General features: G+C 37.7%; 1 protein-coding gene across 12 annotated transcripts in view; it reads left to right on the top strand.

Moving 5' to 3' along the window:
• The first annotated feature begins 2352 nt into the window (after positions 1-2352).
• R3HDM1 (R3H domain containing 1) overlaps positions 2353-17328 on the top strand; it is a 50782-nt gene continuing 35806 nt past the window's right edge. For 9 of the 12 annotated variants that reach the window (XM_084289151.1, XM_084289156.1, XM_084289153.1 and 6 more), the window contains exons 1-5: positions 2353-2491; positions 3362-3572; positions 10634-10675; positions 11129-11218; positions 16679-16793. In XM_084289151.1, coding sequence (XP_084145277.1) covers positions 3402-3572; positions 10634-10675; positions 11129-11218; positions 16679-16793 — 418 coding nt within the window. In that variant the 5' untranslated portion in view covers positions 2353-2491; positions 3362-3401. The remainder of the gene's footprint in view (positions 2492-3361; positions 3573-10633; positions 10676-11128; positions 11219-16678; positions 16794-17328) is intronic. The other 3 variants (XM_084289154.1, XM_084289149.1, XM_084289152.1) reach the window with 2 other exon arrangements.

Here is a 17328-nt window from a genome sequence, read left to right as displayed (position 1 = left end):
TGTTAATAGTACTACAGTGTGTTTGTGGACTGTGTTAATAAAGAGAAAGTCAGAAAATACACATTTGCTTACCAGAACCTATTTTCCCTCCAAACAATAGAGTGATTCCTGAGGTCAGCCTTCGTGCTTCGTTTTCCTGCCCTGTGTGGGACACAAAGTGAGCGTTCAGATACACAGGGAGGTGGAAGGGGTGGGGTTCATAAGGATGGTCTGTGGTCTGTGCAGCACATGAAGTTCCTGCTTTGTTGCCTTCCTGTGTCTTGTTATTTCCAATTTGTTCTTTCATCTGTAATCCTTTCTCCCCCCATTAATGATTCAATAAGTAGGATGTCAAAAAACTTACAGGCTTGAATCACGGCCCATTGTTTCACCTTTTTTTTTCGTGCTTCTTTTCAATGAAATTTATTAAGCCAAAATGTTTGTAGCATCTCCTGTCCTTTATCAACCTGATTGTTTCTTCAGATCTAAAACTGAATTTGTTGCTGGGCTTTAATCTCACCTCCAGGGCAACCTGGCAGCCTGTGGGCCACCGTGCCACTGCTGCAGTCTTCTGGGTCGTACTGGGAAGAGCACTGGAGTACTTGACACTGAGATACTGAGGGTGATGAATGAATGATGAATTAAGATCCCTTAGTGCTTCAGGAGGAGGTGTTAAAAGCTGAACACCGTTTAAATGATAATTTAAAATTCTTCCTACTCGAACCTCTTTTTTACAGGCTGGTGGGTTTTGGTTTCTTGCATGTTTTTTTTGGGAGGAGAATGAGGTGCATGTGGGAGGAATACAATATTCTTCATTCTTTATTTGCATGTATCTTCAAGTGTTGTCTTGTGCTGTTTTCCCAGTTACTGTTTTCCAGCACGACATTGCAGTATCTCTGGGTGTACACAAAGCAATTTGAATAAAGGCTGGTGAGAGTTGCTGTTGGGGAATGTGGAGAATGTGAAGTATTTGCTTGCTTTTGTTGCATGGTAAAGCCTGTTGCCCATCTTTAGTTCTGTAGGTATTCGGTGAAATGAGACGCAGCTTTTCTCTCACAATGTAAAGTCAGTGATATATTTAGCTAGCTTTCTGTTACTTTATGTTAACTGTAGAGTTATTGTATTGACAAAACAGTAAAACTGAGGAAGGGCTGGGCACTGTCACAGCCTGACCTTGTAATTTTGTTATTAATTGCTTTCTAGTGACCAAGTGCAGCTAGTTGGAGACATTTAAGATCTTTCAGGGCAGGTGTTTTGGTTCCTTCTCCCTTCATGTAGGGCAGCTCATGTTGTAAGAGAACAGTTTAGTGTGGGTTCTTTACTTAAATCGATTAAAAATGCATTTATAACCATGGAATAAATGGCTCATTGGTTTCTTATTTCACCTCAAACAATTTGGATGTTTTTCACTTGTTTATTTTCCTGAAGTCATTCTAATTATCTTGCTACTGACATGGAAATGAAGTAGTTCAACTGGGGTGACAGGAGGTATTCTTGATCTTTATTAGCGTTTCTGCTGTTTTTAATAAGCACCGTGTAGTTGTGAGAAAAGTGTCTGGGGAATGCAGTATGGTGATCCTTTTCAGCATATCTTTCACAGGCTTGAAAGGAAGTTATTTATTTTCTTTGTTTTAGGGTATTTCTGCTACCTTCATGGGTTGTGTTCCATTTGATATTAGATGTCTCTGTTGTTGCCTACCACTTCAAACACACACTTCCTTGTGGGTAGTGGTGCTAATTATTTCTCAGGAAAGCAAATCTGTAAAAGAGGGGAGTTGGAACAGTGTTGGTTTTCTAGAAATTTGTAAACCCTCGTTCAAAGGCGTTTCCTTTATTGAGTAAAATAAAAACGTCTTCTGTAATTCGGGTTGCCTAAAATATGGGTTTTGTATTGTGCTTGTAGATTAAGTACGACAAAAAGAGAATTGCTTATATTTACAGGGTTTTCTGTGCTTTCCATGGCTATTACTCCTCCACACCTACTGGGTTTCTTATTACAAACTGTCTTTTCAGACTTTTCTGGAAGATACCTGCTTGTTTATAGGAACAGAGTTTGACAAGGAATGCCAAGAAAATGCTTATTAAGACTACTTGTTAACTCTGTAATATTTTTGGAAGCCTGATGAAAAGTATAGCTGCTGCTAGCTAAAGCAAGTCATATGAGAAATGCAGATTTACTGTGGTTTTTTTTTTTTTTTTTTTTTTCTTTAAATGAATTCACGTTTTTGGGTTGGTTCCCTCCTCCCAAATATAATTATCATGTATTTCCTTTGTTGATTTTTAAAATCTGTTTGTTTATTTAGGCATTTGAAAGGGATGTTCTTCCTAATTCAAGACAACATAGTTCCGTTCAAGACTCTACACTGGGGATAAGGACATGGGACTCCTCCTGGCAGATTCCAGATGGTTCATTACAACTGACATCTTGGTTGACAACTGTGAAAAGGAACTTTGGATTATTTTATTTTATTTTTGTGGTAGACCACAATCCCCAAACTGTAGAACACATCAGGTAATAAATCAGATGTTTGCTTAGACTTTTCTATACTCTCATTTTATTTTTTTCCCTATAAAAGACTAAGCATGCAGAACTTACTCTGTTTCTTTTAAAAAAAAAAAATGGAGAATTCTTGGTTTTACATATTACACTGCAACTGAGTCATGGGAATAAGTTGTATTTTGTATTTATTAGGGAAAACTAAGATGGTTCTGTTATTAGCTTTAATCATTAGAGTTCTCTGAATTTATTATAAATTATTGTTATCAGTAATTATTGATAATGGTCATTATTATAATTGCCAAAGCTGTTTCTGTCTTTATTGCTTCTGAGAGTGCTTAATTTTATCAGGACCAGTTTCATTATGTATCTTATGTAAGAGAGTTCCTGTGTTCAGTACTTAGCCCATTTGTTATTGGCAACCAGGAAACTTAAAATGATTTAATGAAACTTAATGTATTTGCACTCTTGGTGCATTGTCATTTATCTGTTTTTTCTCAACCCTTTCAAAGTAAATCTACCTGTAATTCCTTCTTCATTTCAAATGAGAAAATCTTTCCCTGTTTCTGTTAGAACCTAATTTGATTTGGAGCACTGAAATGTTCAAGCATTTATTTTTAAATACAGAAGGGAAAATCTGCAAGTGTTATCCCACAGTGTAGTGGTTTAGTTCTCTCATATAGATATCTGTGGTTATATGCCTCTTGATAGAAGTGGTGAAAAGATGATGATCACTCCTTCCCTCCGATACAAGAAATGAGAAATACAGGAGTGCAAATCTTCATGGTAGTGAAATCATTTCTATTTTGGATAGCTGTTTAAATATGTGCATTTAATTAATTTAAAAATACTCAGTGATCCCCCTTTTTTTTTTTTGTCCTAAAGGTTCCATATTTCTTGTAGAATTTTAAAATAATCTTTACTAATGAGGATGTCTGATATTCTTACTGTAAAAGATGAAACTGATGCAATGAAGGGTTCAGAAGCTGAATTTAAAGATACAGAACCAGATGAAAACCTTATAAAATCAGGAAGTCAGGAGCAGATCCAAGCAGAAAAGGATGAAAATTGTCCTGATAGCAAAAACGATATGCCGGTAAGAAGCTTTTCACTTCATTTGTCACTAATACATCTTGCTAAATGAGTCTTTGTCATGTTCTTCTTTTTGTCATGGTCCTCTTACATGTTATTTTGGTACTGGCTGGGAAAACTTGGCCCTTTTTTTGGAAGCAAGTAGGATGATTGTTTCTTCCTTTGCCTCACTTCTCTGTTTATACTCATGTATATTTATATTCATGAGGGTCAGTCATTTTTAATTGTTTGAGTTGTGTAAGTGGTTTTCATGGGAAAGCCAAACTGTCTGTTACATATGCTCTCCTAAGTGCACATGTGAAGTTGAGTCAAATCTTTTCCTACCTTAGCAGAACAGGGGAAAAACTTAGCACTCAAATCACCTTTTGGTTATCGCTGAATCTTGATCAAGTTTCAGAGACTGTGCTGCACTGGTAATACTCTATCTAGTAATGATATGGTTTGGTCAAGGCACTAAAATGGTGAGTGTTGTTCCTCAGCACAGCTGCACGGAGTAGTGGTAATCAGTATAGAGCTCTCAAGCTACAAATGGGCTCGGGGGTAACTCTTAGAGCAGAGCTGTACTGCGCAAGGCTAAAGTAAGCAGTTATAGGTAATGTAAATCCTCAGGTATCAGAGGAATCAAGCCAGCAGAGCTGCTAAGGCCAGTGGGTTCAGGTCCTGCCCTAGATAGCAGAAGGTCCAGCCTTCCTCACTGCATCAGTGGTGGAGTAGAATGGGGACTTAATATCCTGTCTTGGCTGCTAGTGAGTACTCCCATAGCTTCCCTTTCCTTCAATTCTCCACAACTTGTCAGTTTTGGTGTGTAATCTATCAGGTGGGAAAGCTTAGGCTGTCCTCTTGCATACCTGGAGGAGCTGATACACATAAACATACGGTCTTTGTAAGGTAGGAGATATACCTACAAAAAAAATACATTATCAGATTTCAAGTGAGATGGGTAGGGGGGAAATGCTGTGGAATCATCTTGTGTTAAGGGGAAGCACAGCAGTGTTCATAACACCAGTTCAGTAGGTATGGCAGCATGTTTGATACCTCTGAGATTCAGCTATGCTGTATTTATGTGTAAGAGCCCTGAAAGAAGGGCGTCTTGTGTGGCACAAACTGGTGAACTCCTGGCCGAGGCTGCCCATGCTCACTGGGGACAGTAAGCATCTGAGGTGAATTTGAGGAAGGCAACTGAAATTTTCTGCCATAACTTGGGAAAAGGGGCAGATTTCTAAGAAGGCTTGGAAGAAATTAACTTCTTGTAGGTTTTTTTTTTTTTTTTAATCTGTGGGTTATGAATAAAAAATTTCCTGATAAAAATCATGATTGGGATATGGGGTATGCCAGTATTCTCTTGTGGGTTGCAAAACCAGGACAGTGGCTTATTAGGTTCTTGTTATTGAGAATTGAGTAAAACGTTCTTTGGGGAGTAGTTTTGCTCATGACTAGCAATTCAATATTCTGCTGAGTGAAGTAAACTCTGTTTGCTAGGTTAAATTGCTTCCAAATAAATCTTGTCGACCACTATAATAACAATGCAGTTTTACTCTTTAATATCTGCTGGCTTTATTAAAGTTGGCATCAGCGTAAATGGATAATTTTATGGAAAGCAAATCCTTAAAATGAAATACTTCTCCTGTAACATATGAGAAATAACTGCTGCTGAAACATTGGTGGATGTTAGAACTGAGCTGATATTCTCTTTAATCAATGGAATATCCCAGTAGTCAACATTAAAAATGTTTTTAAGGTTTATTTTCCTACAGTTCAGTAACTTAGAAGAAACTCATTCACATTTTCTCATTCAACAACTATTAGTGTAGAAACTTATGAGACTCAGGTGGCAAATCTGCCTTCCTGCAAACAAGTGTTCCTGTCCAGAGAAATGAAGCTGTCAGTGGCTATGGGCTTTGGCTCTGGCTTGTTTGACAGGGGGTTTTGGTTGGTTGCTTTTGGTCTTGTGTGGGAGTAATATCTGGTGGCTGAAATAATTATCTAGCACGCACCCTAGGAGCTGTACAGCTGTATAATGAAGGCTTCTTGATGCAGGCAGCTTTGCTGTCTTTTTCATCTAGTATTGATGTGAACATTGTGTCTAGGAGTGTCCATCAGAACCAGAGCGCTGCCATTACATGAGTAGTGTAATTAAAAACTGTGGTCTGAGAATGTGGATTTCCAGAGCAGAAGGTAGACAGCTGTTTATGAAGAAAGTTGTTCATGTAAGGCCTTTGCAACTGCACATAAACCACGTCAGTGAGTTAATGTTACTTGTAATATGATCGCTGGTAGTGCAAACACACATGACATATACTTGCTTTGGAAGTTGCTATTTAATTTCTCTAAAGTCAAGTAAGAAACTAGCGTTGATTGCTCCTCTGTCTAAACCTAGTGGGTTTGAATTCAGGTATGCTTCTGAATCTTTGCAGTCGAGTAACTGATGGTTATGTTTTGAAATGCAAGATTGCTTTCAGGTGTTGTGCACTAGTCCCCACTTTGCTGTTGTGTACAGTATGAATGAGAAAAATGTCTCAGTGTATGGGCAACTTTCACAGTCCTTTCAAGTAGTGGGAAAGTACATTAATTGATACAGGGGCTATTAGGGACCATTTTTGAATTGTCATGGTTTAAAATTGCCATCAAGTAACACTTAAATGGTACTGGAAATCAGTGGCACTCATGAAGAGTACTTGTAGAGGAGTGCGTTGTCAGTACTATGGAGGTGTTTTGGTGGTGGTTTTTTTGTTGTTGTGGAGTGGGGTTTTTATGACAGCTTTTTATTCATGCTAAGAATATTTATTTTTTTAAAGAAAATATTTAACGCCTCTCTACTAATTCATGCTGGCTATTCTGGAAAAGGCAGGCTAGTTCTTACTCCACAGTCCATGCACTGTGGAGTAGGGCGGGGAGAAGAACGTTAATCTTAATTGCCATCATCTCTGCAATAAAAAAAAAAAATCACTGCTATGTGGATAGAAGGTCCTTAGTGGATGGTGATAACCAAGGCAGTAGAAGACTGGGAGAAAGCAAGCTGCATATTACCGTGCAGCAGTAAAGACACTTGCAAACTGGAAAATAAAAGGAAAAAAAAAAAAAAATCACCAAGTGATAGAGGCTGATGCGTGAATGCAAGACTTGCCTGCATTCATTGTTTGATAGGAGCAAGGTAAATGTTGTATTAAGTAGGTGTAATTCTGGTTTTGATTTATACTAATTAAGCGGATAGCCTAGTCCCTTGGAGAAACAAGGTGAAATGTTTGTTCTTAACAACTGGACGTGCTTTTTGACATGTTTCTTCCCTTCATACTAGGACGAATCTTTGTTTTCTTTCTCTGTTCCACAGCTGAGCTCTGTGAGGCCTTTCTTTGCCTCCTCCTCAGCTATTCTGATCTTGTCAAAATTTATGTATTTGTTTCCAAAATACACAACTTAGTAATTTTTAATAGACAGATTCTGATCAGCTTCTTTTAAACTGTAGAAAATGCTTCTGCATCCAGTAGGGAAGCTATTTTTCCAGTTTTGTTCCTAAGTCATCCTCTGCTGTGTCACGGAAAATTGCTGTCACCACTCACTAGTGCAGGAACGCGAGTAACCATACACCACGCTGGTTTTTCCTTCAGCGTTATACAAGCTAACTATGGTTGTTAGAACTGTAGCCCTTATCTGAATTTAAAACTGAAGCCTAGTTTAGTAAAAGGATGGAAAACTGCAAGGCCTTAGAGCGCTCTTTTCAGGTCTGCCATGTCATGTCTGACCTCTGAAATGTCCCAAGCGTAATGCAGAAATCTGTGTAGTACCTTTTCACAAGGCTTTTCTTGCTTCTGAATTTTTATTCTTGTGCCTGAGCTGCTTCTTTGGGCAGCACAGCAGTGGTAGAAGAAGGGATGTAAATGTTCCAGATCTTTACTTTGTAGTTAATAGACATGATCTGTGGGGTAATTAGGAAAAAAGAACAGGGAAATACTTCCACTGAAAGCTTGGATATATAGGGTTGTATGTGTTCAGTAAACTATCTTAACGTCCACTTTATTTTGTTGATTGCATTGTATTAATTAGATGGAAGTGAAGCACAGTAGTTTGTCTCAAAAAAAAAAAAAACAAAACTTTTAAGGCAAAAACCAGGTCATTGTTTTCATTATGCAAATTTTTTGCAACACTTGCTTTTAAAGTGTCTTGATATCGTGCCTGTAGCAACTTTAAATGGAGCATAAATATATTTTTAATGTAGCTTTTATTAACAGTATTTTCTTATGTCAGTAAAACTCTGAGAGCTGCAGTTATAAAGAAGTTGCTTAATTGCACTCGCTATGGACTGTATATTCTAAAATAGGTAGGAATTGTCTTTACAATTAGGAACATAAAGGTGTAGCATAGGAACAAAGCAAATGCAGAAATCAGTACTAAAATTCCAGGTGAGTTGGTGCCTATCCCACATAGTTGGAGCTGGACGCAGAGGCTCGTATTGCAGGCTTGGATATCTTTAGTCATACGGGAAGGCAAACAATTGAGGCTGGCAAAGAATTGCTTTACAAGGCATAAGAAAGTTGTTGTTGCCAGTTAACAGATGTTAATGATGGATCTGATGACGCTCATCTCATGTGCAGCTCTGAGGTCTGATTCATTTCAATCATGGGAGATTGACTTGTCCCTAAAAATTGGGACCACTCCCTCCTACAATGCCCCTGCCCCGACTGTCCCCAGTGTCATTGCTATCGAATTGGTCCCTAAAAATTTTCAGGTGTTCATGAAATTGGGCACCAGAGTATTCAAATACGTCTGTTTGCTACCCTGAATACCTTATCTTATTCCTCATGGGCGGCAAACACCTATCTTCAAGAAATCTGAAATGCGGTGTGACTGACAGTGTCAGCTTAGTTGGCTTTTCCACCTGGAACCAAAACTCTAATTCTGCAAGCGAAATGAAAGGTGATGGGAATGTACCGTCAACCATAGCCTATTGTGGCTGAATTCTGAAAAACATACTCATTTTAAGCATTGTTACAAATATTTTGGGTTTGATACTAGATTATCTCAATTTTAGTATATCAATTTAATTTTGAGATTTTTTGCACTTTATCTGGCATAACCAAATACACTTTACTTTGGCTGCTGTGGATTCCTGAGACTTTACTGCGTTGAGGTAAGGTGAGGAGGAGATCTGTGCTTTGTACAGAACTGCTTTCCAGCAACTTCCTCTACTCTTTTTCTTTCCTTTAAATCATTTTCCTAAAAGTAACGGAATATATGTCTTTAGTAAATCATAGAAGTCTATTTGGCTAGTTTAAAATGTTCTGCATAACTAAGTTGACTTTCTTTTTTTTCCATGTAAATGGTGGATCCAGGGTGTTTGCTTCATTAGACTGTTTTTAGTTATGTACCGGATTCAAAGCTTCCAAAATTTTCCAAGACGTAAACAATTTCTTGAGTAGGTTCTTCTGCATGTTGTTTTGATAGTCAACTGAGGATCCCACTAGCATTGTTGATGGATTTTATGTTTATACTGCTTGATTTGAACCTACCTAAGATAATTGATGCTGGATTAATTGATAGCAGCTGGGAAATCATCCAGTTCTTGAAAGCTCATTAGCTTGGCATAATGCAAACTTTGCCAAGGATATACAAATGCCAGCTTTCAGTAAACAGGGCATGCTTTTGGCGTAGGTTGAGGGGATTGATTGATTGAGGAGGAAAAAATGACTTTCAGATACCAATAAATCTTCATCTTTGTATTGTTCCAGGTATGTGAAAAGTTGAACTGACTTTGCTCAGAATCTCAGCAAGCTTTTTTTTTTTTTTTTTTTAAAGAAAAAAAAATCTCTCTCTCTATATATATAGATATCAGTTCAGTCAGTTTTCAGCACAGCTATTTAAAATCCTGTTACACAGTGAAATGAATAATATTTAAATGAGCTTCTCAGTGAAGCTGGGTCAACATCCAAAAAAAGATACTTGATACTTGAGGAAAATGAGAGAGAGCTGTTCTTCTGCCTTGACATGGCTGAACCCTTCAATTTAGGTTAGCAGTTTTTTAACAACATGTATTTCCTGCAAGAAATTAGGAGCAGATGTCTATCAAGTGCCTTGTGTATGAGCTTAGGGCAGAGTTTCCTTTCTTCATGTAGTTTTCAGACTGGGTTTTTGTTGAGTTTGCTTCTGGCAGGATTCCCCTTTCATAAAGGAGCGAATGTTGTCCATTAAACAACACTTGAAACTGTATTTCCAATGTTAGCTTTCACTTACAAGTATTAGGCTTGTGCTCGCTAAAATTGATTCTGGTAAAGGCTTGTGTATCCATCAGTTTTAGTTCTGTAGTGAAACCAGTGCTTTCATTATCTTGTGCCACTCGAAATGCCTCCATACCTGTGCAGGTATCACAGGGGTGCATTTTAACCATGGAGTTAAAAACCTGACAAACTCTCAAATATACATTTCAATCATGCATGCTGCAGCAAGTTTGCGATTTATTTTTTTTAAAGAAACTATTAATGGGAAAAGGTTTCTGAGTAGATGAAGATCATATCTGTGCACAGTAAGTTAGCTTTGACCAGCAGCTTTTTCTAAAGTTGTTTTTTTATAGCTCCTATTCATCTTTTATGTTTTAATATGAATCAAATATATTTTAATTATTAGTATTGATTGCCTTGTAGAGGCAATGTGTTTGTGCTTTGTGTTTTTTTTCCCTTCTTCGCCTGTTTTCATCATTTTTCTAGGTAGGTTTCAGGAAATAGGAAGAAAATTTAAAACCACTCATGTTGCCAAGGAAATTAGGACACGATAATTTTAAACATAGGAGCGGACAGAGTAAACAGCCTGGATCTTACTGACCAAGAACAATGCTTACTTCCTGTTAAATTTCTGTACTATCTATTGCTGATAAATGAAAGAGAGATTTCAAGGACAAGCACAATGAAAAAGAGAGCATATAATCCTTCAGCCAAAAGCACCTGCTGTTCCTTTCATAGACTTAACCGCCATGTCAGTAATAACTGTTAAAACTTTCTCTGTTAAGCAGTCTTTTGCATTACTAAAGTTGAAGTCCTAAGTGTAATATAAACCTTTTCTGTTGTGCCCATCATCCAGCGGCCAGTGCAGTCTTTTGGACAGACAGCCAAAAGGTCGAAGGTACAGTAGCCTTGTGTGCTGGCATGCTAAGGAAGCCCTTCATGCTTGATGAAGCCTTGTTACTTTGTGAAAAGTGCCTTTAGTTTCATCCTTTATTTTTTTGGCAATGAAGCTTTGTTTTCTTCTGTTGGATTTTTGTCTTGCCTAGTTGTCTGCTTTTGTGGTTTGCCTTTATATTTTTGGTGGCTTTTTATTGTTATGGAGAGCAGCACTTTCCCAACGATTTTATTTACTTTTCATTAGATGTGCGCTATTGTGCTGACAGTGCCTTCAAAAGCTGCAATTGCTTGGGTAATTTTTTCCTAAAGGAAATAATTTATTCTTTTGAAAACATTAAAAATGCAGTTCTCAGCCAATTTGTTTTACATAACATGAATGGAAAAATAACGGCTTATGGTATATTTATATAATATTTATAAGCCATAGTTTTTAATTTTACATACTTTCCTTTAGTCAAACACAAAGTTAAAGTTAGTTCGGAGCCTTGCTGTATGTGAAGAATATCCACCACCTCCTACAGCTGAAATATCACAGGACTTCCAGGTAAAAGTCACATTACTGAAGTTTCTAAAACAATTTAAAATAATTTACTGTTCAAAAGAAGGTATTTTGGGTACTCTTTAAATATGCAGACACCATATGATTATGATTATTTTTGATACAGTTTTAACAGAGGTGGTAATATCTGGCAGAGTCTGCTACTGTGGTTTTCTGAAGTGTTATGGTTGATATCTGGGGAACAGAAAAAGGGGAGCTTGGTTAGTTGTTTCAGCTTTCTGGTGTTATAGTGCACTTGGCAGTTGCAAACTGCTTAATGCTGTGTGCCATCATTAAGACAAATGTGTTAATATGCAGCATAATTTAACAACTTTTCATATCTGAAGATGTAAATGGTTGTAAGTTTTGGTGTTTTGATGGAATTTCTGCATGTTATTCATTGTTGCTGGTTAACGCATGCCTGAGGTATGCCTGGAGACTAATCTGTTAAGATATTTTAACATACTCAAAGAAATTCCTAAATAACGGACAAAATATGTAAAATGGGTTTAGAGAATTTTAAATATAACTTTTCTGATTTTGCTTTTATAGAAGTCTGTATCTTTAGAGTGAAATGCTGTTACTAGCTTTAGTTTGGGCCATGGAAGAGAGGCACTGAAATGATTTTCATGCTGCTCTCGTTTTCACTCCTAACAAAAGTGAAATGATTCTTAGTGGCTTTCTTGTGAAGCATGTTGAAATATTTTACTGTTATCTGAAAAGCTTCTGAATGGTCTTCTTGTGAGAAGTCTCGCTTTCCTTAACAAGCAGAAGGAACCATAGAATAGCAGACAGTGAGGGTTTATTGCTGTGGGACTACTAATTCGGTTTTGGGGAGGAAGGGAGGTTGAGAACTCAAACGAGTTAAATCTTATGAAGAATGAACTGTCAAGTATCTAGGTTTTGGTCTTGGGAAAACTGAAAAATGTGTTGCTGTTTTTTCTCAGTCCTTCACTAATACATGTATACTTACTGATACTTGAACAGTTCACTGGAGAAATTTTAGAACTGGGCCTGCTGATTTAATAAAAATCCAAGTCTGGTACAGCACATGGTGTAAGAATTTAAAAGCCAACAGAAAAATTAATGCCATTTACCATGATTTATATTCCTGTTGCAATGTTTCCCATCAGATTACCCAAACTAAGAGATCTAATTCAGGTTTAGTTGTTCAGGCTTGAAGCGGTAGGGCTTTGCTGCATCAGGCATTGTATCTGAGTACAAGAGGAGAGAATCCTAATTTGATGAACTATTCATCCACAGCACATTTTAAATGTAAGTCGGGAGGATTTTTAGAACTCCAGCACTACATGACACCTTGTATTTAATGGTTTAATATCACAGCCTTATTATAAGCGTGCTCTGCAGGTGGCATTTGTTGCAGTGCCCTAGGGGAGTCTCTCCTTAGCTGCACGTACTGCTGAGTGCTTCTTGAAAGCAATTAGTGCAGCAGCAGAAGAGATGTAAAGGCCAATTCTACAGAACGAACTGAATTGTGGGATAATCTAAGTTTGTACAGAATGAATGTCATAAATGAGACTGTATATTAAGAAAGAAAACTAGATCAGGCTGCAAATTTTCTTTAGAAACAGTAATCTAGAAAAAAGTGGTTTAGGGATCCCAGTAACTATGCAAATGATGGAGAGAACAAATTGAATTCTGCTTTGAATAGAGAGAGATGCATGTTAGGAGGAGAGTCAGAAGTGGGAATTTGTTGCAACTCCTGATGCTGCAGTGCACATCTTAATGGCCGTAGGTCTTGTGTGACCTCCTAAAACAACACAGACAATTTCTTCAACTGCTTGCTTCCTTTCCCAAGGATTTTTTGGGAACTGTGGAAGGCAGCAATCTGCAGGTGGGTGCCTCAAGCCCCACGCTGGAAGCATGCTCTGTGTGGGAGGTGATGGGCTGTATGGCACAGCCCTCCCTGGCAGCATTGGAATAAAGTGTGCGAGTGCCTCCCCTTGCTGGAAAAGTCACTGCTCCACTGTGGCAGTGAGACTGCAGCTGAAACACAGCTTTCCTTTTTCTGTTTGCACTTGAAATAGACTTCAAGCCTTAGGAAGAATAAAATTCAGGATAGACTTGCTAATAATCCTTAAAGAATCCTGATTTTTGATCTGTAGAAAGCAGGAACCGGTGTGAGTGTTGGGATAACTCTGTAGTCTTGCCTGTGACTGTTCACAGTCACCCCTTCCACAGGGCTGTGCCGCAGCTCTTTGCAAGGTGTAAAGCTCCTCGGTGTATCCAGGTACAGAAGCAGTTCTGCAAGCCACTCTGCCACTGCTGCCTGTCTCTCCTCAGAAGGCTGCAGCAGAGGAGGTGATGGCCCAGACAAATCACCTCTGGAAAATCAATTTATTTTCTGAAATACTTGTTTATATTTTCTGGAGCAATTGCAACATGGGAGAAGATGCTCTTTGTTACTGAGAAACCAGAGAGCTCAGAAGCGTTTTGCCTTAGTTGTTAAAAAGCACTGGCAGCCCTTTAAGTAAACGGTGCTGTCGAAGTGTGAGCTTGTCAATTTATTGCTTGAAGAAAACCATAACTGATTTATTTGATCTTCTATTTTTACAAATATGGTAACTCTTTATTCTTTTGCCGTCCTTTGTCTAAATTTAGGTGCTGGAATTGTTCCGCTTCTGTGTGCTCTGATACGAAGTACAAACATTAGCTAAAGCACGATCAATTTCAGCCCTGATTAAGAAAGGGCTGGTGTCTTGTGAATGAGCTGTTACTGATACTATTAACAAGTAAACCGATCTTTGAAAGGTTGAATTTTAATAAAATAAAACAGCCCAAAGGGAAAGAAAAAAAAATAATAATAAAAAAAAAAACAGGGTCTGCAATATTAGTGAGTTTATATTGACTTGGGTAAATTCAGATTGCTGGTAAAGCAACCCAGGATGGGTTACCTTTACCCAATCCAGGACCTTTGATTAATCCTTCAGTAATGCTTCCCGATGCTTGTATACTACTTTTTTTGCAAGTGTATTAAACTGGAGGGATTTTCAGATGTTGATGGTTCTGGTTTGGAGGTTTTTGCTTTATTGTTTGGCTACTTTCTTTTTTTTTTTTTTTTTTTCCCAAAATTTGGTGACAATTTGTGCTGCTGCAACAAGGAATTCAGATAGGAAGGTGATCTGTGTTACCAAAAAGAGTCTGTTAAATTAGTATGCTAGCAGAGACCAGCTATCACCAGGGTGGGATTAAAAAGAATTTTAAGGAAAAGAAGCTAAAATATTTTTCAGCAGCTTTGCCATGAAGTAGGTCATGTTTAATTAGATGCTACATTTTTATAGCATGAAATCACAAGAAAGTGCCCTTTGGTACACAGTTCTGTATCACACTTTGAAGTCGAATTGATGCTAGCAAAATTGGCTGCTCAGATGGCTCTTCCTTTTTTAGCACTTGGTGGGGAAAGAAGTATGAAAATGATTGCTTGCTGAAGCCCTTTGACTAAACTATTGCTGCATGCTTTTTTTTTTTGGCCTCTGGGTAGGTTTAGAGCATGTAGCCAATCAATCTCCTTCCTAATAAAGGAAAATCTGAATCAGACTCTGAAAAAAATCCTTAATTTACTAATAGATTTATAGAACATTGAAAAATGGAGAAAAACATGTCACATTGGTGGATGAGAGTCAGAATTAATTTCTTAATAGCTCATGCACTGTGCTTCTTTTATACTTTTTCAAATAGCAGTTATGTAGCTACTAAGTGAACAGTCAGCGTGTAATGCACTATATAGTGAAAAACAATTTGCTTATGTTTGTATGTATGAGATGAGGAATGCAAAATTTTGTTTTGGAATCTTTAAGGTTTTTAGCCAAGTGAATTCTCAAGACCAGTAAAGAAGTATGCTAACGAGTTCATTAGTTGTGAAAGATAATGTTTTTATCAGGCTTGGATATAGATAACCTCACAGAAGCTGAGAAGTCTTCACACTTACAGTGCTGTTTTGCAGGGTGCTGATGGATTAATAACTTTAATTAGAACATTTTTGGGGGGGGGGGGACATGTCATAATGAAAGGGAGAGCTGGTAGTTTTCTCAGCTAAGTTTTTTCGCTTATTTGAAACAGTTTTAACTCCACAAACATATTCAAACAGGTTTTTAACCATAGCCTCCTTAGTACAGGGCTCCTACGGCTCAGATCGGAAGAAACCAAGGTGGCAAGCAGTTTATGCTAGCTAGGGCAGGGAGGAGCTTTAGTACAGGTTATGTAGAGATGTGTTTGCAGGTGAAGCAGTCTTCAGCCTTGGCTTTAATTGTCAGATCAAGTCTGTGGTATAAGGCATCAGGAGAAGCTTACAGCAGGTGCCTCGGTGTGGGTAAGCATGGGCTTGAAGGAAGAGTGAGGACTTGGGTGGGAAAGGATTTGGTGCAGGAGTCAGGAGTGGTAGGGAAACCTGGATATGGGGCAGGTCTTGGGCTGGGAGGGATGGGATGTTCGTGCGTAGGGGCGATGATAGCATCTCGAGTTGGCTTCTGGGGGAACAGAAGTGATGTCTGAGGGACTTCCACATACAAGGAATGGGGGAGCGTTACTATGGGACTTTGCCACCCTTCTTCTTAGCATCACTCCGACAAAGGATTTTTCTCCATTTCTCTCTACTCCCTCTCGTTTTGCTGTCTGAAATATGATAGTCCTTTGTTCTAACAGTCCTGTTGAAGACAAAAGAGGCATGAAGAACAAAATGACTCTTGCCTACTAATTAGGGAACCATTTTGTCACTTTATTTTAAAAGGGAAAGGCTTTTTTTTTTTGTATTTGGAAAACAGGGTTCATGATACTTCACTGATTTGTGTAGAAAAGTAGATTTTTGAGATGATTGCACACAAAGCTACTCTATCAAAATATACAAAAAGATAAGAAGCTAAGCCTTGATGACAGTAAGGTCTGCACATTTTGCCTTGGTGTATTATTGTACTGTAATTTTTTTTTCTTTTTTTGCAAGTCTGATAATGCTGGTCAGTCTTAGAAATCGCAACATTTGTTTTACTCTTTTTCCTTGATATAAACCAAATCAAAACTTGAACCCAGCTGTTACAGTCGAAAACTGTGAGTAATGAAGGAAAAAAAGCGTTGTGGATCATGTGTTACCTTTTAAAAAAAAAAAAAAAAAAAAAGTAAATGTATAAAATTTGTGCACCTGAAAAACTGGAACGTTTTCATGCTTGTCTCAAGGTAGTTTAGAGTCATTTTGAAAAAGCAGTCAGGGCTTGGAAGTGTGTGAATTCAAAAATGTGTACATTACTTTCTATGTCTTCTCCGTAGTTGTTGATTCACTGATAAATAATTTCATTTTGTTTGCATAAAGTATATGTGTGATCAGAAAGAATATGAGGACAGTTATTTTCTTTGTTAGCTCTTCATTTTTGCAGCTGATATAGTACAGAACAGTTTTCCTGCAGATCTGTATTATCTGAAATAATTTCCATGATGACTGACTTTTACTTTTGACAGGAGAAAATTCAAATCCAGTTGTCACATTGTTTTGAAAAAGAAGAAAAGCCTGCAAAAGATGAAACGGAAAAGGAGAAGTCCAGTGATAAATTGCCCAGAAAAATGTTATCAAGAGGTTTGCTATCTGCTTTTAATTTGTATTTTTAGATCACACTTTCTATAAAATCTGTTAATGACCTCAAGTGACCTTGTCTTTGGGGAAAGTGTTAAAATGTTTTTAATGTAAAAACAGTGTTTTCTTAAGACTAATATTGTTTTTGTGTGTGAGCTGCAGTGAATTTTTGTGCATGTTAATGATTAATATTTCACTGTATCTTGTGTACCTGAATATATGATAGTCCAGACTTGCATGTGGAAGATAATTTGCCAAGCTGAATTACTCATTTCGCTATGTCAAAGTAGTATGCATAGATAGAGGTAGTAATATCCAGAGAGTAGTATCTGTATTTTATGGATAGAGTTGAAAAAATGGCATGTACAGATGGAGTTGTCACCTGGTGAAAAGTCAGGCCCCCTTTCCTCTGGCTTTTGTTAGTTTAAATTTAAATAAAAGATTTTTATAGTTAGCACCTGTCCAGATGTGACAAGCTCAAATCTTATCCAGCTTTTTAGTATACCTGTTGGTGAAATTAGTTGTCTGTCTGCACGCC

This window comes from Netta rufina, assembly GCF_964035555.1.
Source record: "Netta rufina genome assembly, chromosome: 6".
NCBI classification, from domain to species: Eukaryota; Metazoa; Chordata; class Aves; order Anseriformes; family Anatidae; genus Netta; species Netta rufina.
Note: the sequence above shows the minus strand (reverse complement) of the source record. Positions and strands in the feature narration are given on the sequence as shown.